The sequence below is a fragment of the Falco cherrug genome, chromosome 6 (assembly GCF_023634085.1).
Source record: "Falco cherrug isolate bFalChe1 chromosome 6, bFalChe1.pri, whole genome shotgun sequence".
NCBI classification, from domain to species: Eukaryota; Metazoa; Chordata; class Aves; order Falconiformes; family Falconidae; genus Falco; species Falco cherrug.
In genome coordinates, this window is record NC_073702.1 from 49,506,955 (window position 1) to 49,530,861 (window position 23,907).

The following is a 23,907-nucleotide window of genomic DNA, read 5'->3' on the forward strand; positions in this document are numbered from 1 at the left end:
TAAACCTGTCCCAAAACCAGAGCCAGGTTAACTTCTCATAAACATCACCTCATTTTCTTGCAATTTTTTATTGACTTTGGCAAAATTATGGAACTGCTTTGTGTTCTGCTACATACCTCAACTACCTTGAAGAGAATTAAAAGAACTGGAACCTTTTTTAAAAATAACAAGAGACTTACATTTAAATGAGTCACACCAATTGTTATGAATTTCAATAATTTAATGCTAACCAAGAGTAGAAAGTGTGAAAGTCGGTGTCTCATTTATACTGGTCTTAAAAAAGTTATCTAGAGAAAGTTTTACACTGCAGCAGATTTCAGTATTAGCACCTTGAAGAGAAGTTCTTGAAGTGTTAAGACAGTATGGCAACACTGGTACAATACTAAGTACAAACATAAACCATATAACAACATGTTTTCACATTCTACATTTAAAAAAACCAAAGTTACTTAAGTACATTAAAAACAGAAGTTGTTCAGTGTATTCACAGTTTAAGTAGAGATGGAATCAAGTGCTGGAGTAGAAAAGAGAAGGATGAATGACTTCAAGGCAATTATATTGCAAGTCCAAAGGCACTGACTATACAATACATAGTCTTGTTCTCCCATCTCACAGTGCAGGTTCCTACAAATACAAAAAAGGGGTTCAGAGACAGAAGAAAGTTACAGTGATAAGTGCATGCCCTTATATGCAGCCATTACATGCAGGTTTGTAATTGTTTACATTAAGAATGAATTTTCACAACAGCTTTTCATATGTATCAGTTGGCATCACTGCCACAAGGAAAAAAGACGAAACTGCATGCTATTACTCCAAAACTATAGCACTTGGAAAAAAAGAATAGTACACTGCCTAGTCTTAAAGGGACTAGCATTACAGTGGCAAGCTGAAAAACCCAACAGTTGTGCTCCTTACCATCACTGGAGTTGTCCCAGAAGCAAGAGCTTGCTGTATGTAGCCCAGCACCATTCTTTTGCATAATCACACAGGTCACTGTTAGCCAGTAGAGAAGCTTTTAGTAATTTATCACTAAATTAACATTTAGCTACATTTTTGCTTAGCATAGTACATACATGCAACACATATGCATATATACATGCTTACGAGTAGTTTATAGACATGGTTCTTGTCAAGATCTTCCCCCACCCCCTAGCCATCAGCGCACTTGACTTTACCAGCTTCAACAGAAAAGAGAAAGCTGCGCTCACCAATATACTTGAAAGGCTTCCCCAGCTTTGTGAGTTGGCTTAACGTTTGTTCCACCACACTGGTTGTCCACTGGTTCACTTTGCTGTGCTGGTAGGCATTGCCACCTATCGCACTTTCTATGGCCTATTGGTGACAAACATATTTTATAATGCATGAATAAACTGCACTGCTGTCCGTCTACCAGGCACCCATTAGCCCATTCCAACGTCAAATACTAAAGATGAGACCCCCGTACCCACAGAAAAAGTCCTAAATACTGCTTGTCCATCCTGATCATTGGAAGTGTTTTCAATTATTACAAAACTTTCAGGTCAGAGTTTGAGCCAGGCATAGAGGAAATTACCATAGATTCCACTCTCTTTTCATTTTGTGATATTTTGATTATTTTAATTCCTATCCCAATGTCCCAAAGCCAGAGTTACGAGAAGGGTCTTGCATTTAAACAGTCCTGAAAAGACTGGAAAAAACACACACAGCAATGGCTCATTCACACATATTCTATGGAAATGAACTCCAGACTTTTCAGCAGAATCCTTTTTGGGAAATAAAACCCACATGGTTGCTGGTTACCAATAAAGCAGAAGCTTTCACCCAAATAACCCATTCTACTTATGAGGATAGTTTCTCCTTTACGATATAAACCAAAATACATTAAAGCTGCATGTTTTTCATTGATACATTTTTTCCTCACAGAACTTGTTTTAAAAATAATCACAAAATTATTTCAGATTCAGAAGAAACAGGAGCATGTATTAAAGCATGTGGATTCAATTTACGAAGTCTGACCAAAACAGTTGTTTTGCAACAAGAAAAAGATTGTACTAGTTTACAAGAGGAATTTGGGACACAAAACTCAAATCCCTCTGGAAATTTTCTACACAGGAAGTTCATGACTGAACTATTTTTGTTGCTAAGAAACATTTCAAACAAACAAAAACTCATCTTAGAAGAAAAGCATCTCAAAAGAACACAGTAACATGCGTATTCAGACAGCCTATAAAAAATGCCTATCCCTCATAGAAATTCAACTAGGGATACACTGCAACTAGAGAGGAGCATATGAAATTATTTCAATTATCTTTTGGATTTGTAATACACATCACAACTAAAGCTAGGTGTCACTTCCACTTAAAGCATATACATTGGTTAAATCAACAATTATCTATACTTTGATAGTAACCATTCTAGAAATCTATTACATATCAGTTACCAGATTTTCTCGAATGCCTTTCAGCACATGGCATACAACATACTATACTTTCACACCAACAAAATGAAAATGTTGTTTACCTCTTTAATGATGCTACTGACTTCATCAACAACAAAGGATGTCTACAAAAAAAAAGTAGAATTTTAAATAATCAGTGGACACATTCTTCTGTTTACAGAGTCAAGCTTTGTTAAGAACAGGCACTAGAACCTTAATTTATGCTTGTCAGATTTCTTGCAAGTCAGAAGATACCACGTCTTCCCTTATTAGCTCGTATGTACCCTGGCTCCCTGAACCCACTCAAATTAACATTCTTAACAAAGTAATGAAAGTAACAGATTAACTAATATTGGCTGGCCTTTTGAGTCAAAGTGTTCAAATTTTAACTTGAAAGTATTTTAAAATAATACACATAGCACTTATGCACACACATATTCTCATTTTACAGTAAGTTTTAATGTCCACAATTCACAGTGAGGTTGCAGAGAAAAGCTTGGTGCGCAGACACAGCTTACAGTTAAACAGACATCTCCAAGGCACATATGTGGAAAAAACATCAATTCACAGCACAAGGAAAAGCTGTCATGACAACCTCAGCTGGGGAGAAGAAAACTGCCCCTTGGAAACCAAAGGGAAAATCTAGCTTGCTGGACTCCCCACCACCTTCAGCCTTCTCTCAGGCTCTGGGGAGTAGGGATGAAGCACGTGGAATCAGAACAGAGAAGGTCCCAACATTTTACTAATCTTAAAAGTACTATCTGTTTACTTGTATGGTTAGTGTTTTAGTCCCTGAGCTATTGCTGCCTCCCATGTAAGGTGGCTAAAACAAGCTGCCACCACTGCTGGGGAGCCAGCCACCCCCTGCAGCTCTTCAAAGGGCCAGGGAGCACTGGTAGGTGAGCACTTGGCACCACAGCCAGCCAGCCACCATGTTTTTACTACTAGGTATCTCATAGCCTCCCCTCACAAACCAGAAGAAAGGAATCAATGAGAAGAAACGCACATAACAGCAAACTAACAGATTTCAAAAGACTGAACAAGGATTTCAAAATTAACGTAATGGAGCCTACGTTGACCGAGTTTTCACTGGGAGGTCTGTCAGCTTCTTCAGCTGGCAAACACAACTAACAGTGTAATACAGGTGTGCGGTCAGGACATCATTACACCTGCTCAGGATTTCAACATCATATTGATAAACCTTTCAGAAGGTGAACAGCCTAGCCAGCTTTAATGACATGTGACATTCAGAAAGATGGGAGCAGCTGAGTGTTCTCCGTGACATAAGAAACAGCACGCAATGCCTTTTCTGTAACTACTGAGAGGCACCAATTTGCTCGCACACTTCAACATTTCTAAAAGCTTTTATGTGCTATGGCAAACTGGCTTTTATTTACAGCTTTGACTTTAATTTTAATATGCCTCATTTGTTTTCATGGTAATAGGTTTTACGGGTGCTTACATTTTAAAGTGCACCAGCGTATTTAACCAAATGAGAGCTACAATTATCAAAATAGTCTTTCCCATAAAGCATAAGTTAAGAACAGGCATGCCAGACATGCTGGCAGACATGAAGCATGCTGTCTGGCAAGATGATAAACCATATACAGGTTTTTTCTTCACAAAGTCTACAACTCTGCTCGCAAACACCTTTGAGTGAGCACAAACACTGTTCACCACAGTAAACCAAATTAAATTCAACCTGAGTTCTCAAAAGCATTTCAATATCTAATTTGTACTGAAACAAGTGGGGAAGGGCCATAAAGAGATTTGAGGATTTGGTTCTAGGGTTGCTGTTACTTCTCAGCCTTCCTTTTCTGGCAAGAGAGCATATATGGGTTTAGATGCACAACAAAGCAGAACATAAAGTTCTGATATCCAGCTTTGTGATTTATATGCTTAAACTGAGCTGCCAAATAATACAAGCCCCTCTTTAAGTAAGATGATGTAAATACTTTTTGTACTGAAAAATAAAGGGAAAACATACAGAAGCTTTATGACTTTCCTGTGCTACACCTCTGGCACAAGGAAAGCAGATGTAGTTTCCAGTATCTTGTTTAAAAGGGGTGCTCCCAGCCAACAAATGCAAACTGCAAAGCCGTATTATCTTTCAGTAATACTGAAGACGTTTTTGAAAACAGCTATAAGAATGAAGTTCGAGCATGTTGGTAACATTTTTTAAAAAATACCCATAACTGTGTAACACAGGCCAGGCCCAGCAATCAGGACAAGGCTTTCTGAACAGCACAAGCCTGACACCCCTTCACCCCTCACACTGCTTTGCTATTGTCTCACCAAATGACAGTGCAGCTGTTTAAGAACACTGCAGCAAACCGCCACAGCTCGGACAAGCTCTGCAAGAGCAACGCTCGCTGGGTAGCCATTTGGCACGAGAAAGAAAAAGACCCTTGATTTATCAGACTTCGTTAACATGGTAGAACATCTCATTAGCGCGTCCCTGCCTGGACTCTCCGCACACAAATATTGTTCGAGTCTTTCACTCCCCTAAACCGCACCAGCGAAACGCCCAGCACAGCGCCCTGCTCCATCCTGCCGGTGGAGGCAGAGGCCACGATACCCCCAGCGCTTTCTGCGGGCGACCCGCAGCGGCAGAGGGGCCTGCGTGAGCCGCCGCCGGGGAGAGGCGCCCGCCCCCCGAAATACGGACGGGGGCGGCCCCGCCCGGCAACCCCCCTCACGCCGCCAGAGGCCGGTAACCCCACTGCACGCTGCCAGAGGCCCGTAACCCCCCTCACGCCGCCAGAGGGGCGGCCCCGCCGGCTGGGCGGCGGGAACAAAGGCCGGGCCCGTCTCCAGCGTTGCCCGGGACGCGCGGCTCGCAGCCGCCGCCAACTGCCGGTGTCACCCCAGGGGCGGGCGGTGGGGGATCGGGGCGAGGCGAGGAGGGAGTGGGGGGTGTCCCAGTGGCCCCGGGCTTGCCGCGGGGAGGCCGAGGGGTGGTGTCCGGGACGGGCAGGTATCGCCTAAGACCCTGCGCCGGCCCCGCAAGGAGAAGCTAGGGGTGGCCCGAAGTCGCCCTTCCCCTGCCCGCCGCCCCGTTACCTCCTCCCCCGACTGGAAGTCGTCCATCTTCTCGGTGGAGCCCCTCACGCCGCAACGGACACCCCGGCACCGCCCCCTCACCCGCTGCGCCCCACGCGCCGGCCGCTGCCTGCAGTGCGCCTGCGCCGCCGGCCCCGGCTCCACGCTCCCGCCGCGTCGGGCTGCGGCGCCCGCGGCGCTTGCGCAGTGCTGCGCGCGGGCGGTGGCGCCCGGCCATAGAAGCCGCTCGGCGCTCTGCGCCTGCGCGCTCGGCTCTGCTTGGGCTCCGTACGGCCCGGCGCTTCCCCGCCCCGCCGGCCGCCAGCGCGCTTGCGCACTCTGCGCGGCTCGGGCGCGTAGCAACCGGGAGCGCCGCGGTCGCTGCGTCGACTGCCGCAGCGGGGCTGAGCCCGCCCGGCGCCCTCCAAGATGGCGCCGTTTCCATAGCGACAGCGCGGAGGGGCTGGGAGGGGCGGGGCGGCGCGGGGCGGCGCGGGCAGCCATGGCGGTGGCGGAAGCCGCGCAGCCTGAGGCTGAGGGAGAACGGGCGGCCCGTCACGCCTGTGTTTTTCACGCAGGTGGCTTGCCTTTCGTGTGCCGCGGGCGTGCCTGCGGGGGTGGATCCGAGAGGCCCTTCCCTGGGAAAGGGGGGGTCTGCGGCTTGCTTCTGGAAACAGCTTGAAAAGAAGGCCGGAGGATGTCATGTATACTCGGCAACTGAAAAAAGCCATGGAAAGACATGAGGAATATCTGAATTCTTACAGTTCTAAGCAGATCCTGTTATTTTTAGCAACCAGAATCTGGACAATGAAGTTAGAGGGCACACTTTGCACAGTTTATGGAGTGGGGGGGCCCCAGTGTTTACAGATTGTCTAAATTACTGTGGATGTCAACCTCTGAGAGTGGCTCTAGATGGTGGAAGATGATGTTCAGGTTCAGCGTGGCCTGGGTGAACTGCAGAAATAGCCTGAACGATGAAAAAATTAATTCACTGGGGGCAAGCGCAAAGGCCTGTACTGAGGCAGGAATAACCAGCTTTATAAATGCAGACAGGGCAGGACCAGCTCAGCTCACTTGGCAGCCATTGCATTGACCAGAGAGAGTGTGTTAGGTATGCTTTACCGCAACTCATCATATGGTGCTGTTAAGGAGATGCGATATCGGAACCCGGAAATGGGCATATAGCTTGCAGGAAGTGGCATTCCTATTGCACTCTGCAATAAAGCCTCACCAGGAATACAGTGGAATACTGCATCCAGTTTTAGGCATTGTATTTCAAGAAGGTTGAGGGACTTGCAATGTCAGGGCCTGAGTGCGCTGACAGGTTGCAGCTGTGGCCTCCGCCCCTGCGACCTCTGCTCCGGGCCTGTCTCTTTGGCAGGCTGCAGCTCTACATTTTGACCTTATCTCTAGTCCTCTGTCAGGCCCTGCCTCCTGTTGCTCCTGAAGAAGAAAACTCTTACTGGTCACCTCACTTTGGGACTGCACAGGCATCCTGCGGCCAGCACCCGCTCTGCCTGCCCCGCTGGGATACAGCGGGACTGTGGCTGGCTGCTGAGCTCACCCTTGGTCCCTCTGAGCCCTGTGCTTGCTGCTCCCGCCAGCCAGAAAGCAGAGACAAACACATGAGGACTATGGGAAGGCTTAATAAGTGGTGCTTGTTTAGACAAAAGAATAAAAGGTTATAACTTGGTTATAGTCTTAGCACGTATAAAATAGCACAGCAGTTTTTCATGTCCAGGCATGAGAGGGAAAAATACAACGAGTTAAAAGTGTGGTGGTTAAGGCTTTGGTTAAATATTAGGGGAAAGCTGGTGGCAGGGCTAATGTTCCTCAGCCTGAATGTGTAATACTACAAACCTGTTGCTGTGGGTAGTAACAATCCTCAGGTTATTTCTGGTCTTTCATCTAAAGTTTTGCCTGAAATGAAGGCCTAAATAATCCAAATATTCTTTATTGAGCATAGCTCTGTGCCCCACTAACAGTTGCTTTCCCTTCAGTGATAATGGTTGAAGAAGGTGATTAAACTTGACCTACACAGGTGGAAATATTTAAATCTATTTAACTTAACGAGGTTATAAAATTGCAGGCTGTTTAATTTTGCCATGTGAATAGAATTACAGTGCTTTGTTTAATTTTAACTTGAAATAATATTTCTTAAAACACCCAGAACACTAAGAAGGGCTTCTGCATTGTATATAGAGTTTATCTGGTAGAGCCAGGAACAAGAAAGGAGAATGACCTGCAGGAACAGCCTCTCTTCTTTTTCAAACTTGGAAATAATTCGGATGTAATTTTGAACTTCATTACTCACAGTTGGTTCTATAATAGACTGACTTAGGATATCCAATCCTAGTAACATTTTAACTTTTAATTGCTATCTGAGATCAGATTTCCAGTTGGAGGTAAAATAATTTTCTTTTCGCTGATGCATAAAAAATAAATTCTTTTGAACTGTTATCTGTACTAATTGCTTTCTCATTCAGACCTGAATAGAAAACTATTTTGTGTCCAGGAGAGAACTGTTTGCAATACAAGCAGTTTTCTGTGCAAGTCCTGGGGACTTTGAGGTTAGTAGTATTTCACATCTATAATTTCTGAAAAAGAAATTATGTAGAACTCAAAGCCACTGCTCTTCCTGTGTGCGGCTTGAAGACGGAGCGTATTTTGATTGTATCAGTCAGCTTTTATAGTCTCTTGTGCCTAGCCTCTTTTTAATGTTAGAAAAATGAAGAACTTCTCTTTGATTGTTAGTTGCTGTTGCTGGTAACAAAGCCAGAGACTTGGCAAAAGCTGTTGTGACACTAGAGCTTTGTTGAGTGTATTTGCTTTTAGCTGTTTTGGGGATGCTCCTCTGTACATACATCAGTCTAATTTTGGTGCCCAAAGGAAGGAAAGAGGGTGGAGAACAACCACCAGGGTTTTTTTTAAGGAAAGATAAATAAATAGTAAGAGTGCTACTGATCTCTTAAAAGCAGTTTACTTCCACACATCTTTGTTTGATGGCTGGTGAAAAGGTAAGGACATCAATTTAATCTATTCTATAGGACATTGCATGGGGGGGATGCATTTTTACTTACTGGAATAGTGTTTTTTAAACTGCAAAGATTTCAGGGAAAGACCAAAACTGGAACATAAGTGTTTATGGTTTTTGTTGGTTTTTTTATTGTTGGTTTTTTTTTTTTAATTTAAGTGCTGGGATGGGATGTTACTGAAATCCCAAGACAACTTTGTTAAAACATTATCAAAGAACTTAAACTAATTTGCATGTGGGTATGCAAGGATATGAAAATTAAACTGTTGCAGCCAGGTAGTATAAAATACCACTTGTAACTTTCTTAACTAAGAATAAGTTTATGTGAATTTATTTCTATTCTATAGAATAGAAAATAGATACAAATTATGGCAGCTTTTGTGATAATTTTTACTCTGAACCTTCTTATTCTGTGTCCTAGCTACTGATGTATTACGTCCATCTTCTGGGTTAATGGATGAAGTAATCCAATTATCTCCAGCCAATGAAGGCTGTGACTTTAGAAGATCAGTTTATTTATACTTATTTAATTGTCATTATTTTGGTGATGCTTAAAGATCTGAAAGGAGATCAATAATACATTACATGCAGAGGTGCTTCAAGACAAAGCTTGCTAAGTCAGGCATTTCTAAGTTTAAAAACTTAAAAAAGAAGCTACCTTTGCAAACTTGATCTTGCCTTAGGTAGGCCTTTTGATTTTTCTTTGGTTACATAACTACATACTATTTTAGCCTGATAGAAAAAAGCACAGTGAGTTTGCACTGTGGGCATCTATGTCTCCCTCTCCTACGGTGTGACCACTTTGGTTGTCCCATCTCCTTTACAATGGCTTTGAGACCTCACAGGTTGTTTTCAAAAAGCTACTGATCCATTTGCAAGGTGCCTGATACTGGATTATTTTAAATACATAATTTAAAATTATGCTTGAACAAAATACTTTATGTGAGCTTTGTGCTGAAAAGGGGAAAATGTCATGGTATTTACTAAAGAGGTTGCAGTTGCTTTTGGTTTTACATAGAAGATGCTTGGCTTTGAGGTTAGCTGATGGTGTAAAAAAGCTAGCTAGTTGGATTCAGTGGGTAAACATGAAAGGAGAGCATCTGTGAAGATTTTTAAGATTGTTTTTTCCTGTCAAGAAGGGTCATTACTGAAAACACCACTTCTTTATTACTGCTAAAAAACTAATGTAATGCAGACAACTTTGGTGTTAGAAAAGCCCTTTACAATGGTAAAGGGCTTTTCAGTCCAGTTTGAACATCTCTGTGAAATGATTATGAGCTCAAGCCTGTTGTGGGGCACAAGGATTATCTCCCATTTTGGGGGATACAATATTTTATTTATTCATTCTTAAAGCTACCTTATCATTAAGCTAGATTTTGAGTTATCTTTGAATGTGCAAGAAAAATTGACAGAACACAGCATTTGTCAGAGCTTAAATGAAGATTAAAAAAACCCCAATTGTAGAAATGTCCAGGTGTAATATTGATAGAACTGTTGACTACATTGATATATTTTAAGCTTTATTCTATGCAGCATGTGATGATCTTGCCCAGCAGTGAGAGCACCACGGTGGCTTTTTTCCTCTCTGCATAGTGAGAGACACTGTAGGACATAGGGCCTCCGGAACTTTTGCTCTGCAGTAAGTTTGTTCTGTTGTTTGGTGCCGGAAGATGATCCTAGTCCCTGCTGGCAATCTACTGCTGGCATTAGATTCAGTGCTTATGATTTATCACTGTGAATAGGATACGAAGTGTAGCGATAGATCAACTGGTTTTGATGATGGTGTTTGCAGTATCACAGATAGGTTGAGGTTGAATGCTCTTCTGAAGAGTCCTGCATGGGCTAGGGCAGAACCCGTGTCTCGCAGGGGGGAATAGCTGTGAGCCACACAAAGTGGAAACAAGGGGAGGCTCCAATCTGTTCCTTCCCTCACACCATTTAAATTTGTGCAAGCTTGAATAGCTGAAAGCATGTATTAAAAAAATAATATATATGCATCTCTAAATAAGAGTCTTTGTCTTCTCAATATTTTTCATACACTAAGATGTCATCTGAAACCCGTTTCCCAAAACAGGCTTGAAATATGGAAAACTTTGTGCCCTTCTGAATAAGGGAGGTAGTCTCTTTTTTTAAATAATTTGAAGGAGGTATCACATAGTAACTATTTCTGTGTTTGCTTAGCTGCAGGTGTTGCTCTTAGTAACTGTTTTACTTGTTTCTTAATAGCTCTGTAAGTCATTCGTATGTTTTCTTTAAGATCACTAGAGCGGTTTTATTGGATCCACCTAATAGTGACTATCATGAATTTGCTAACTTTTACTGATGCTTCAGGAGGATTTCCTGATGACATTGAAGATATGCTAGCCTTTGGAAGTCCTGGGAGTTTACAGAAAATGTAATTTATGCTGTAATGGGTGTCTTGGTATCCTGTATAATGCAGAGGTGTCAGAGTTTGTACTGACTGCTCTGTTAGACTGTATTAACTTAAATGGAGTTGAAGGCTCTGAACACGCTTATCAATCCCGGGATTCTTAAGGTGAAAGATGAAAGCAGGTGAAGGATACAGGGGCCTTTGAAAATGACATATATTGTGTTAAAAAATTGCTCAGGCTTTTTAGGTTTCAACTGAGTAATTTCCTGTGAAATTGCAGCTGGTAAGGAAATAAAATATGATTATGCCTATCTTTGTCTCTCTTGTTTCCACAGGAAACCAATCTCTTTTTTTTTTTTTTTTTTTTTTTTTTCTTTGTTAGCACTACTGTGAAACGCTTTGTCCTTTTGATGTCTGTGGAAGGGTTTAATGGAAATATACAAAAGAATGGAATGCATACTGTTTATAAATACAAATTATTACCTCCTGCTTTTTTTGTGGGAAAATAAGTACAGTAATTGGGACAAGTTATATGTAAAGTAATTCCCTGCACCAAAAAAAATACATTGTCACTGTATAGCTGAAGTATTATTGTTGTTGGCTTGTTGTTTGGTTTTTGTGTTTTGTTGGTGGGGTTTTTTTGTAAACCTTAAAACTCACAGTATTTTAAAATAATGGTCCAGCAATGCACATAGTTGGTCACATTCTCAGCTGAGGTCCATCAGTGAAGTGTCAGTAACTGCTTTGGAAAGCATTACCCTTCTGTCCTACTGTCTAGACATTCTGCCTACAGCCTGACTGTATGTATTTAGCTCAGATTAAGTTTGAAACACTTAACCAATTTTCATATACTTATCTTTAATATTTTGTGTGCCATAAGTGGAACTCTTACGTAGTACACACTAGACAGCAGTATTAAAACTGAATATAATGAGTAAGCTGAATTAGATTGAATAATCATTTTTTTCTCTTGCAAAGTATATTTACATTATTTTCTGTTTTAGTGGGAGTTTTACAAAAGTAAAGGTCACAGAATGTATCCAAAATACAGTTGTGACTCTGTTTAAATACTTCTTGTATATTTGTACATTAATGTCACCAGTTTGAGACCAAAATTACTGGTGCACTGAGCTGGAAATAATAAATGTCTTAACTCTTTAGTGTTTGTGTGTGTTGATGAAGAGCATTATTGGGTATTAAACTGTTTATCTAGACTTGCCAGGCCTGGGTAGTTGATAGAAGTGACTCTTAGAGGGTGTCTTTCCCTCTTTCCTCTTAGGCTTGCAATGTTTTGTCTTTTCAGTAAGATAGGATTAGAAAGGGACATTTCTGTCTCAACCAGCATGACTTTTCCAGTCATGAGGCCTGTAGGCCAGCGTTCAAAACAAGCTTAAGCTTTTTTATTGGTTGTTTTATGCTAACTGTACAAAAAAATGTGAAGGTACATGGCTGAGTGTTGATGGACAGTATGGTGAGACTGTCTGAAGAATGGGACTGTCTTAAAACCTCTGCTGTATCTGAATTAGTGCATGAAAGGTCTGAATATAGCAAAATGTGGTCTTCACATACTATTTGAAATGTCTTGAAGAGGTGAGGAGGGGAGAGAATAATATGTATTCTTTGTCTCCCTAGGCCTGGAAATAGCAAATCTACAAGACCAAATTAAAAAAAAAACCAACATTCCCTCCACTCCTTGACACTATCTCTTTATGAATTGTCCCTCCATCTGGTGACACTTAAAGCCCTATCCCGGACCTTGCTGCAAGCTCTCATCTCTTTTGGAACCACTTTCAGCAAAAAGAAGAATAAGAAGTTCTTTCATGTGAAAAAGACAAGACTGCTGTGTCCTTGCAAAGTGCTCATATTCTCTGGGTAGCAGAGATACTTCAATGATGACTTGTGTGAAGATAGACATGGTTATTTTTCTCTTCAAGGGTATGACACAGTGACTGTATCACCAATCAAGTAAGGGCAGTTAGTAAACACTCAGACTATATTATACTCTACAAAGTGTAACTTCTGGATGTAGTAGAACCATAGGACAGCGGTCTACAAAACAAGTGAAGCCTGGGAAAAATGGCCTGTGAATATAATCTAAACTTCCTTAAGGAATTAGAACGAGAGGCTGTTCTGGAAGTCCTGTACCGTGACCAGATGGTGAGAAAAATGGAAGAGGAAAGAATAAGGTATCTGCCATTTCCCTATTCCTGTATTTTGGTTCCTTTTTTCTCAGAAGTCCTTTTCTTCCTCTTTGCTGCCCTTCAAAATGTGTTCATTTATTTTAATTCTTGTTAGCTAATGCCTTTTTATTCTTTGGGAAAACTAAAGGTTATCCAGAGCCTCTTGGATTTACCATACTATTGACTACTCTACAGTGAAGATGAGCAAATACTGTTGAATGAATACTTGAGGAATTTTACTTCTAGCCCTTGTAGAAAGTTTAGCTGCTGCTTATATTTTTTCTATGAAGGCTTTATGACATTCTCATCATGTTCCTATGTAGTCCTGGTAACACAGAACATGATCAGATCTTTGGTTGGCTTATGTAACATATTTTGCCAAGACTGGATTTAAGAATCATTAGATACATGCTCATTGTGCCGAATCCATCACTGTCCCTTCTCACATACAACAGGTAGCAAGTGCACCACACTGTCTTGGAGCTTGTTACCAGTGTCAGCAGATGTCATTGTTAGGAAAAGGATTTTCTGTATTTACTCAAATTATGGAAGTATTTCAGTTGCGAAGGGCATTTTATTTGCCTTATGTCAGGGCTAGGGCAAGGATTTCCTTGCAGCTTATACCTTGCTTTGTCACATTGCATCCCCATGTGAAACAGGGTATTTGTGTTGTTAAGTTAGGTATTTTTATTCTCTTAAATCTAGAAGCTGTATTTACAGCAAATATTTGCATAAGTATTACTGGACATATTGAATGATAACGAAAAATGAAGGGTTATAAAGAAAGTCTGAATTGGTTAGAAAATCCCTTTCAACTGTTGATGTTGCTAACAACTGAAAACATAGATATTGATTATTTGTACATGTAGTGGAAGAAAAGGTAATGAAAGGGAGAGGTTTTGATATTTTGTTCTGATATCTTTTTTATTTAACTTTCGGATGATGCATTTGTTGTGATTATTTTTACTTGATAAAAGGTTTGATTTTTGGATAAATATGATAAAATACATTATCAAATGAAAGGAAGCAGCATTTAGTCTCGGGTTTTGTGTGTGAGTATATAATCACTTGCATACACAATTTCAGTGCTGTGCCCTGAGTGTGCATAATTGACACGAACAGAACCCTGTTTTTACTCTTTATGTGTGGATGTGGTTGCATATACAGTTACAGTGCAAAAATGCTGTGTGTAGACACCTTCAGACAGTGCTCAATTGAGGTAAAATTGAGGGCATATCTCCCATTGCTAATGATATTGCACAACCAGGGCATTAGCTTGTGAATGACCTGGGGGTCTCGGTCTATTTAAATTTATTTATTTATTTACTTTACTTTACCTGGGTTTTCAGGAAACTGAAACTGCAGGTGCAGCAGCTTCAATGGAGAGGTGCAGGAAATGTACGCCATGAATACCAGGAGAGGTCTTGTGCTCGCTGTCAGAAATCACTTGGGTTGTTGATAAACAGAGGTGCAGTATGCAATGGGTGCAGCCATCGAGTGTGCTCTGAATGCCGTGTCTGCCTGAATCCCTGCCTTTGGAAATGCACTGTTTGTTATGCTCACGGGTAAGAAATTTTTTTTGGTTTGGATGTTGGATGAAGTCTTGGTAGCAATGAAATTGATGGTAATTTTGTGTTACACTTCATGTAGTCAGGATTTCTCTTCTTATATTTAGCAAAAGTTAGTGTGACAAAGATGACAATGGTAGAGCATAGGAACAGTCATTAGTTTGTGAACTGCAGAGAGAACTCCTTCCCCTGACTCAGTGCTGCACCGGAGCATCATAAGAAGTCGCTGAAGGTAGTGTGGTATAGCTAATTTCTTGACAATTTCCTAATCGTGATTTTTTTGCCTCATACTACAGGAGTGAGGAACCTGGATTGATGAATAATTTGAAGTCATGCTTTATATAAATTTCAAAAGCTAAAAGCATTAATAACATTATCAGGAATTGTTTAAATGTGGTGAGAAATCCAAATTTATTTACTTTGTATTAGTTGTTTTTTCTTTTAGTATGTCACCTCAGTTTTGTTTTCCAGGAAACCGGAAGCAATCTTACTTTTACTTTATTGGTACAATTTTAATATCCTAATACTCCATCATAGTCCATTCTATTCATCAGAATCTTTCTAAACCAAATGGTTTAGCTGTATTTCCACCTTTGATGAAAAATAGCATTATTTAGGAAAGAAAGATAGTTTTGGAAATGAATCAGCAGCTGTGCTGGATGATATATATCCCTGTACATAGCCTGAAAATTTGAATGAAATTTTGCTTTATGCCAACACAAGACTAATACACCACTTCACTCCCTCTCGAGATGCCAAAATGAGATTTAAATAATGCCTGGGAAATGTAACGCAAGGTATTGGTCTTAAGTGAAATGAATTTCTACTACTAGTTTGGTAATTTTTTATAGTTTGGAGGAGACTGTAAGCTATCACTACAAAGATGTTCCCTGAATCCTCAATTTCATTTGGAATTACATTAAATAGGCAGATTAGCTCCATCCCTATTTGATGCAAAGCAGTTTCTAGATTTTGGTGCATGTATTTCACTATCTCTGCTTCATACTTTACACACTAAAAGGAAAGGTTATAAAGTTAACTTTCCATATCCTCCTCTAGAGACCTCCCTCTGCTTCCTCTTCCTTTAAATTGGTTTCCAGTTATTTGGTGGCTCCAGTGGAAATCCCCTATAGAGAGTGACTAGTTGTTAAGCTGCCTTGTATAGTGCTGCACAACCTTAATTATTTCATAAGCTTGTCCAGACGTTTAATGTTAAAACCAGGAAAGCACTATTTAAATGAATTAAAAGATGTTTTTACTTTTCCTTGCGGGAACTACATTTTTTGTCTTGCTAAGATAGAGGAATTCTTCAGCTGTCATTGAAATTCTCTTTATAGCAAAGAGGCAATGCATTTGATCTTGTTTAGTTGTGATGCAAACTCCACTAAAATTGGTCAGACTTCTTCCATTACCTTCAGTGAGCTTTACATCAAGGCTGCAAATCTCAAGAAGTATAGGGAGTACAGCAGTGTGGTAAATGCTACTCAGTGCCTTCTATTTACCCTGGAGAGGGGAAAATAGGATGACAGAAATGTAAGAGCTGATTTTCAAGTCCTGATCAAATCTAATTTTGAGTCTTGGTTACCACTAGAGTATTTTTTCCTGAACAAAACATTATCTGCAGCAGCACAACTTCTAGACCTAGCACAACTTCTCTCCTAGACGCTAGGGTCATGTTTGTAATGAACATGCTTAAACGCCTCAGTGGAAGAGCATGCAGAGATAAGTGAATGTTCACTGTTTACAAAATAAGAAATTTTAAAAGCCTTGTGGAATGACAAAGTTTGTATCTCTCACCTGGAAGAGGCAACTCTTATGTGAATGCAGTTGGTCTAGTGTGTGGTTTGGTTTTTTTTTAAGGAATACTGTCTTCTAGGGGTCTAGAAATACATTTGCTTTGAGGGAGTTTAGTCTGTTTTACCTGATTAGGATGGCTCTTTATCAGCTTCCTTGTCACACTTTCGATACAGTCTTTAGCCAAAAAAAAACCCCAAACCCAAACACCCAAAGAAGGCTATTGTCAGAACTGTTTTCGTCTTGTGAGTGGTCTCATTATCACATGAGTGTGCAGAACTGGAGATTAAACTCTGGGAAGATAACTATGGGTAATGGAAAGAATATAAAGGGAAGGCTGGAGATGAAATTGAGGCACTACCAATGCAGAGCCCTTGAAGATCTAGTGCAGCCAGGGTTTTCAGACATTTACTAGTTAATAGATCTCCATCCAAAGTAAGTATCCTGTCTCAAAGTTATTTTAACCTCATTTTCAACTCATCTGTGTTCAGTTGTGCACAAGGATCTATGTTTAGGCAGGAAAATAAATAGTGCAATCTAAACAGGTAGTGATTTTTTTTTTTTAATATTCTGCTTTGCTCCTTACAAGGGTATTATTTTAAATGCCTAAAATGCCTTAAAATCAAGCCACAGAAATAAAAAGCAGGATCCTACCTATAGTTTGTCTATTTTAACATAGAGTAAGGTTAAGTGTGAAATGGCAGACCCAGGGATTTTGTTGCCTGTCCTTTGCCAGATACCACCATAGCTCTCATGTTTAGAGACTTTTGCTTTCTTAAGGAGGTAAGCCCTACACAAATTTGCTGTCTGTATGTTGTTGCCAGTTTCAAGCAATTCTGGCAGAGGAAATGGTAATAAAGAGATTAATTTCATAGAAGGAAAATTGACTACTGTGTAGAGAAGAAAGTTGAGTAGTGCCTGTACTAAGGAAATTTTTGCAGTGGGACTTCATCCTATAAAGCATCTGAAAATCCACAAGGAACAGAGAAATATGCCCTAAAAATGAGTAGGACATTTGGGTAAGAACTTGGAACCTGAAGACACCAGAGAATCCCCCACCTCAGTTAAAATTCTTTTGGTCTCTTTAATAATGGACGAGTTCAGATTGCAGCCTTCATCTAAGTCAGTTGGAGACAAAATGCAAGAGTCAAATCTGCTGAAGATCTGCTCTTGACAGAGCTATCTAGGCTGATATAATTTTATACTTGTTAATCGTTACTTTTCTGATGCTGTGATCCTGGTGTCTGTGCATTGATGTTAGTCTCCACGAAACGGAGACAGACGGGCCATGAAGCCATCACACCATCAGGGTTGTGGAGCTCAGTGGTCCCTGGCAGCCTTCCCAAGTTGTGCCTGGGAGCGTGTCCTTTATCATTAACTTTCCCTGCTCCTCGGACTAGGCTGCAGCTGGAAGCAGTCAGCACACATGGCTGGGCTGTATGGCAGGCTGGTTGTGTAGACTGGAGTGGACCCTGGCGGTGGCTTCAGAGCAGTGCCTAGAGCAGTATGTGTTGTTCTCTACGGGCAGTCCTACGTAGCAAAAAGGAAGAAAAAAATATGGAGGGGGGGGGGAGTCCTTTGCAGACCCACAGGAAAATCAGTCAATAGAGTCGGCAGTCATGAAATCTTATTTTTATTGTAGGATTAAGAAAGGTTGTTGGATTGTTAAAAAGTTATCAAGCATTTGAAGAAGTGCGCTTTGGAAAATGTTGATTCAAATGTCTTTTGCTTGTTTTTCAGAGATGTGAAAGTAAAGGCTGGTGAATGGTTCTTTGAGGAACGAGCAAAGAAATACCCAGGTGAAGGTAAATCACTGGAACAGACCGTAAATTTCTGTGTAATGTGTAGTCCTCATCTAAGTGAAGCACAGAATGATGTCTGCTGGTGTATTGAATGTTTCTTCCACTTGGCGAGAGATTTGTTAGAAATTATCATGCAGTGCATCTTGTGTGCACTAAATAAAACATCAACACAAACTAGCAGAATGCATTTGGAAGTATAATTTATTTTGTATTAGTAATAAGAATAAGAAAATTGCTGGCCATATCCGTTTGAATTAATGAGTGTGTAAGACTTCTAAGAAACACAATGACATGAAATAAATATAGAAACGCTTCAAATATATGTGCAGGAAGGAAATGGTCTTGCATGCATTGTTTGTCAAAACTTCGGTTGTTTTCACTGAGAGAGTTCTAAAGCTTAAAGAAATGACAGAATGGAAAAAAGAAAAAAATTATAGCTATAAATCAATGAGAGAGCTAAATGCTTAATGTTTCTTTACTCAGCCATCTGTGCCATTGCTTTGTGTTCAGTCTTTTCAGTGCAATTAAAAAGACAAAGACCTAAAAGAAATTACAGAGGATGTGGATGGATTGCTCTACGGGGAATGTGTTTCACCAGCCAAGGGGCTGTCTTCGTTTTCACTACAGTGACTGCTGGGGTGGAGAGGATTTCCTTCCTCTTTCCCTGGAAGTGCCAGTTTGGATAGGCAACTGTTTCACTTTGTGCCTGACTGTAGCTAAATGTTACGGTTTCACTTCCAGTATCTGTGTTGCTTCTAGCTGGTAAAAAGGAAGATGCTGGGCCTTTTTAAGATCTCTTAGGAAACTTTAATGGAAATAATTTTATAAATGGAAGAACGTAGTCAGGCAAATTTTGGGTAGTAGGTATTCATGAAAGACAGCAGGTAGCATATTAAGAACTATAATTCCTGCTAAAACAATTCATTTTAAATTTGGAAGATTTCACTGAATTCCATTCTAGTTAACACAATTTCTAATTTTAAAGTATTAGTTGACAGATCTTTTAAAGCATAGTTGTATCCAATAACCATTGTTAAGAATTTTCCCTCATATTCTTTCCAGCAAGTCTAAAGCCAGTCATTTTACCAGTCTCTCTGTTATTGAAGTTGCTATGTTGTTCTCAGACACTGAATCTGATATAGCAAGGTGCTGACTGTCCTTCTTTCCAGTGAAATAAATGAGTTCTCACCTTGCATTATCAATGCTTTGTAGGTGCTTGAAGCATTTTGCTTAGTTACTCTAATAGTAATACTGTTGACGTCACAAAGATCTAAGGATATACAGAAGATAAGCCTGCAGGGAGAAATATGTTTTGTTTAGTTCCTTTGGTTAGACCAACTGGTATAATTAAAGGGGTGAAAAAATGGCAGACTTTGAAATACAGCAGCTGTCCCAGTTAGGTTCTTCGAGCCTGGAGAGACAGTGCCCTCTCTTGGTATGAAAATATAACACTAGTGAAGTATTCACTGGAAAATAACAGGAAATAAAACACGTTACAGTGAAATTTTCTCATGTTGCAGAGTAAAAAACCTCCATGTTACATCAGTATGCTTTTTATTAATTTTGTGTAGCTTCTACCTGAAGAATAAAAATCATATTTCATAAAACTGATGGGTTTCCTTTACTGACTAATAAATTTTAAACGAAATTATTTAACGCTGCAATAAAGATACCAAATATTACTTGCTAATAACAGAGCATTAAGCCTGGAGTTCTGATTGAAATTTGTAGCAGCAATAAGCTGATTATTGTTTCTACCATCACCATGGTCTACTACTTTTACGTAAGTGATATGTTATAATTAATGACATCTTCAGCAAAGTGTGGATCACGTGATGCTTTCTGTATTAGGAATGATTAGTGATTAAGGCCACTCCAGATATTTTCAGTTGGCCATTTGTTACATGCATTTAGCCCTTCTTTCTGTTTGCGATCGCTCAGGAGCAAACTACATTTTTATGATTCTTCATTGTTCGTGCCTGTTGGAGCACTTGCTCCTTGGTGTTCTTTACATCATGTGGCTGCTCACCTGAGGAATGTGACATGGTTGCTATTTACCCACAGGGATGGCCTTAGCAAAGGGGTTTGCTCACGTTTGTGAGTTGGTCATGTGTTTTCACGATTGCTCAGATCTCTAGTAGGAAAAGTGAAAAGAATTTTTCATAAGATGCAAGAGATGACCATGTGCCTACTCTCGTATGCATTTTCAAGCTTTCCATAGTGTTTGAGTTTTATGGTTGAAGTGTGCACTATCTGCCTCCTGGATCTTGGGAAGCTGAGAGCACTTAGCCTGCAGGAATGGGCCTGTTAGCATCCGTGCCTGATTGTCCTCGGCATTTGTGATAAGCTGGTCTGAACATGTCACCTGCAAGAAGTGAAGGTGGTCATGATACAGTTTGTGATATGAGAGAAACTTGCGTGTTGCTTGGCATGTATCCTGCTACATCGGGTGGGGGTTGATTTCACTCCTGACTTGCATGTGTGTGAGCTTTTGTCAATACAGGCCGCTTTCTGAAAGACACTGATTTTAAAAAGTGTTGTACAGGTGTTAGTAACTGCTGTTGTTGCTAAATAACCTTTGGGTGGTTTGGGGGTTTTTTGTTCTCCTTCGCAGGCAGACATGAAACAGTTGGCGCAAAGCTCTTGAAATCTTACCAGAAACTGAGGTAAGACTCAAAAAAGGACAAATGGTCCTAGGACACTAAGAATTTGTATAGGTGATATATTGTATGTTATAAACCAGCCAGAAGTTTGTAATTTTTTGTTATGAAAACCAAATTTCAGTACCTTTGGAGTGCAAATGATAAAAGCATAGAAAAATCGGCACTTTGTCAGCTATCCATAGAAAGGGTCTCAAGTACAAAAAAGAATACTATGTTTAGAGTAATATTGTCTTATTTACTTAAAATGAAGAGACATTTTTGTTATATGTGCTTTTGTTTTTCATAGCTGTTTACACCATTATCTTTCAAATTTACACATTACTTTTAAAGGCTCAGAGGTGAAAATTATCGACTAGGTGTATTAGCAAAAGCATCATTATTTGCTCAATGGGAGATATTGCTGATTTGATAGCTTTAGAATAAACAGTAGACAAGAAGCTCTATATTCAGTAAGACACGTCCACTTCCCAAACTTCAAACGAGGAAAAGGTCCAGCTTACATGGAATAAATATATTTTGACTTGATGCCTAAGCATGACTGTACTTAAGTTATTACCAGTGGTACATAATGAAACAACAGTCTACTTAAACTATATTGTATAAAAGAAACCCTCTTCCCTAAAAAAAAAAAAAAAGCAAAAATAAGATACAAAGAGATGGCCTCAATTTTACGATAATTATCTGATGAGACATAGCTGCATAAGACAGAAACTTAAGGTCAGCTAGATATGATCCTAACCAGGGCTGCATAAGGACTTCCTTTTACCTAGATGTGGTAAAAGTAAAAGAGAATGCAAAAAGGAAGTTCACCAGCAGCCTTAGGGTCCATGATTGTGCTGTGATAACAGAATTGGTCAGATAAGTCCTATTTTTATTTTACAGAGAGGGGCTATTTACAACAGATGAAATGGCTGGAATGCTGTAAAAGGGCTGTAACAGTTTTGGGCCCAGGCAAGGAAGGATCCTTTTAGTATTGTAAATAAAGATGACTGTTTTCTGAAAACAGGGGTGTGTTACACAGGAATTGTGTTTTAACACTTGGGACGCAGACTGTAATACTGCCAACCATATAAAAGTCTTGGAAACCTGTCCTAAATTAGGTCTTCCTGATTGTTTTAAATTATTAATTCTGCCTAGAGCAGCCCAAGATTGAGAAGATAGAAAGGTAGTCCTAATTCTTACAGAGGCAAGACACAGGGTCTCAACTCAGATCTTTAGATACTGTGCATGAACATGGTGTATTTATCCATCTATTAGCATAATATATTAATTGTTGCACTGTTTATTGTCTCTTAAATTCCTAGTAAAATTTCTGTCGTACCTCCAACTCCACCTCCTTTCACAGAATCCACAGCAGGAAGCAATGTGATGGTAAATGTACGTATTACAAAATATACATATACACACACCTCTTAGGGTGTCATGAAAAGACCAGCCACAGAAATACAGTAAATAGCAACTGCTGTAGCATCATATTGCAATATAAATTCTGCTTTATGTTCCTTTGTAAATATTTTTTTTTAATCTGCTTTGATAGTAGGAGAGAAAGGTCAGAGGCTATCATGAGGGATATTTTCAGTTAGTGTTCAGTTTTTGAGGGAAGCAATTAACCGCTCTACCTGGTCCTAGAATACTGCATCTGGGTTTTTTGTGCCTCACTACAGGAGGGTTCGACTGAGATCTCCTCAGCTTCCCTCCAGCCTGAAGGATCCAATGATATTCAATAGTCATTTATAAAGTGATCATTCCACATATTACTTTCATTACTGAGTGACAAACAGTGAATTTGATGGTTGCCTTTGCCTTAGAGTTTCTAGTGGACAGAATAATAGGATATGGCTCCGAACTAATCAAAATCACACTACGTTACTCTTTCAGTTCATTCTGTATGGGGTCATAAGGCCCTGGTTTTGAAGCCCACTGCAATTCTGTAAACATTCTAATATGTGTATACCTGGAGACTGATTCAGAGCCACGGGAGCATCTGTAATAGACAGGTCTTTCCTACTTGAAGTATTAATTACATTACAGCAAATCAGTGATGTAATTAGTTGTACTTATGAAATTGCTGTGTGATCTTCCTACAAGGAGTTCTACTTATATATCAAAAAGCGTGGAACTGAAAAGATCATTTTCCATCTTCATACATCAGTTGTGACAGTTTTCAACCATGTCAACATGTCCTCAGATGCATTTGTCTACAGAAGTGAGCAAAGGGCTGCGGCCTTACCATCTGATTGTTATGTGGTCTGTAGATGTCTGATCGTGGAAACTTACAAACAGCAAATATTTTGTGTTTTCTTACTCTTGGCATCTCCTGTTTGCAGGAACTCGGACAGTCTAAAAGTTTTAATAAATCTGTGGAAAACTTGTTTTTATCTCTCACAACACATATAAAAAGTAAGTTGCTTTCACTGCTTTGTCATTCTAGAGTAATGTAGTCAGATGTTTCAAACTTTCGGCCAAATTGTTGGCCAAAAATAGTTATTTAAAAAGGGTATTAAGTAATGGCTGAAATGACTAATGCCAAGACTGAGCCAACCTGAAAAATAATACAGTAAGCCTAATTCTTCAGTATTCTGCTAGTTTAACAAGCTGATGATACCAACCCAGAATGCCTTTCTTGTAGAGATGTGAAAAGAATGTATGATGTTATCTTTAAATGTACTGGGTGTTCAGATGCAGTATACTTACCTCATGTTAGCACAGAGTAATAACCACTTTCTGCTGTAGTGATCTTTGTGTTATCTCACTGAACCCCAACTGACCCTGTCAAAGAATCTATCATGTAATGAAAATAGAGTTTAATATTTTCATTCACTGGCAATTTTCAAGAGGACTTCCTTCCTCTTTCTCAGTCTGTCTAGTTATGTGGTTTCTTTCAGTGCATACTTCTAAAAGCCAGCCAGTCCTAACAACTCTTCTTTCATTCTGGTACTTTTGATTCCTTCCGTGCACTTACGCTGCCTGCTGTTCTTTAGGGTGCAGGTTGTGTATGTGTCTCTGAGGCTAACTACACTGAGAACAGCCAGCCTTT

The 23,907-nt window shown here is 40.1% G+C and overlaps 2 protein-coding genes across 3 annotated transcripts in view; one reads left to right on the forward strand and one right to left on the reverse strand.

Annotated features, from left to right (window-relative positions):
• Nucleotides 1-199: 199 nt before the first annotated feature.
• Nucleotides 200-5,661, reverse strand: DYNLT1 (dynein light chain Tctex-type 1). The gene is made up of 5 exons (XM_055714783.1): nt 5,480-5,661; nt 2,500-2,541; nt 1,209-1,332; nt 916-993; nt 200-624 (listed from the first exon to the last, which is right to left on the reverse strand). The coding sequence occupies exons 1-5, from the start codon at nt 5,504-5,506 to the stop codon at nt 554-556; spliced, it is 342 nt and encodes a 113-aa protein (XP_055570758.1). The 5' UTR covers nt 5,507-5,661; the 3' UTR covers nt 200-553.
• Nucleotides 5,662-8,109: 2,448 nt separating this feature from the next.
• SYTL3 (synaptotagmin like 3) overlaps nt 8,110-23,907 on the forward strand; it is a 38,396-nt gene continuing 22,598 nt past the window's right edge. The window contains exons 1-7 of one of the 2 annotated variants that reach the window (XM_055713512.1): nt 8,110-8,475; nt 12,496-13,049; nt 14,393-14,608; nt 18,146-18,210; nt 20,822-20,873; nt 22,175-22,247; nt 23,198-23,270. In XM_055713512.1, coding sequence (XP_055569487.1) covers nt 12,940-13,049; nt 14,393-14,608; nt 18,146-18,210; nt 20,822-20,873; nt 22,175-22,247; nt 23,198-23,270 — 589 coding nt within the window. In that variant the 5' untranslated portion in view covers nt 8,110-8,475; nt 12,496-12,939. The remainder of the gene's footprint in view (nt 8,476-12,495; nt 13,050-14,392; nt 14,609-18,145; nt 18,211-20,821; nt 20,874-22,174; nt 22,248-23,197; nt 23,271-23,907) is intronic. The other variant, XM_014287008.3, reaches the window with a different exon arrangement.

Coding starts and splice junctions, on each gene's coding strand:
- DYNLT1 (XM_055714783.1), bottom strand. CDS start 5,506: ATGGACGACTTCCAGTCGGGGGAGGAG. Junction 2,542..5,479: donor ACTTCCAGTCGGGGGAGGAG/GTAACGGGGCGG, acceptor TTTTTTTTGTAG/ACATCCTTTGTTGTTGATGA. Junction 994..1,208: donor GAAGCCTTTCAAGTATATTG/GTGAGCGCAGCT, acceptor ACTGGCTAACAG/TGACCTGTGTGATTATGCAA.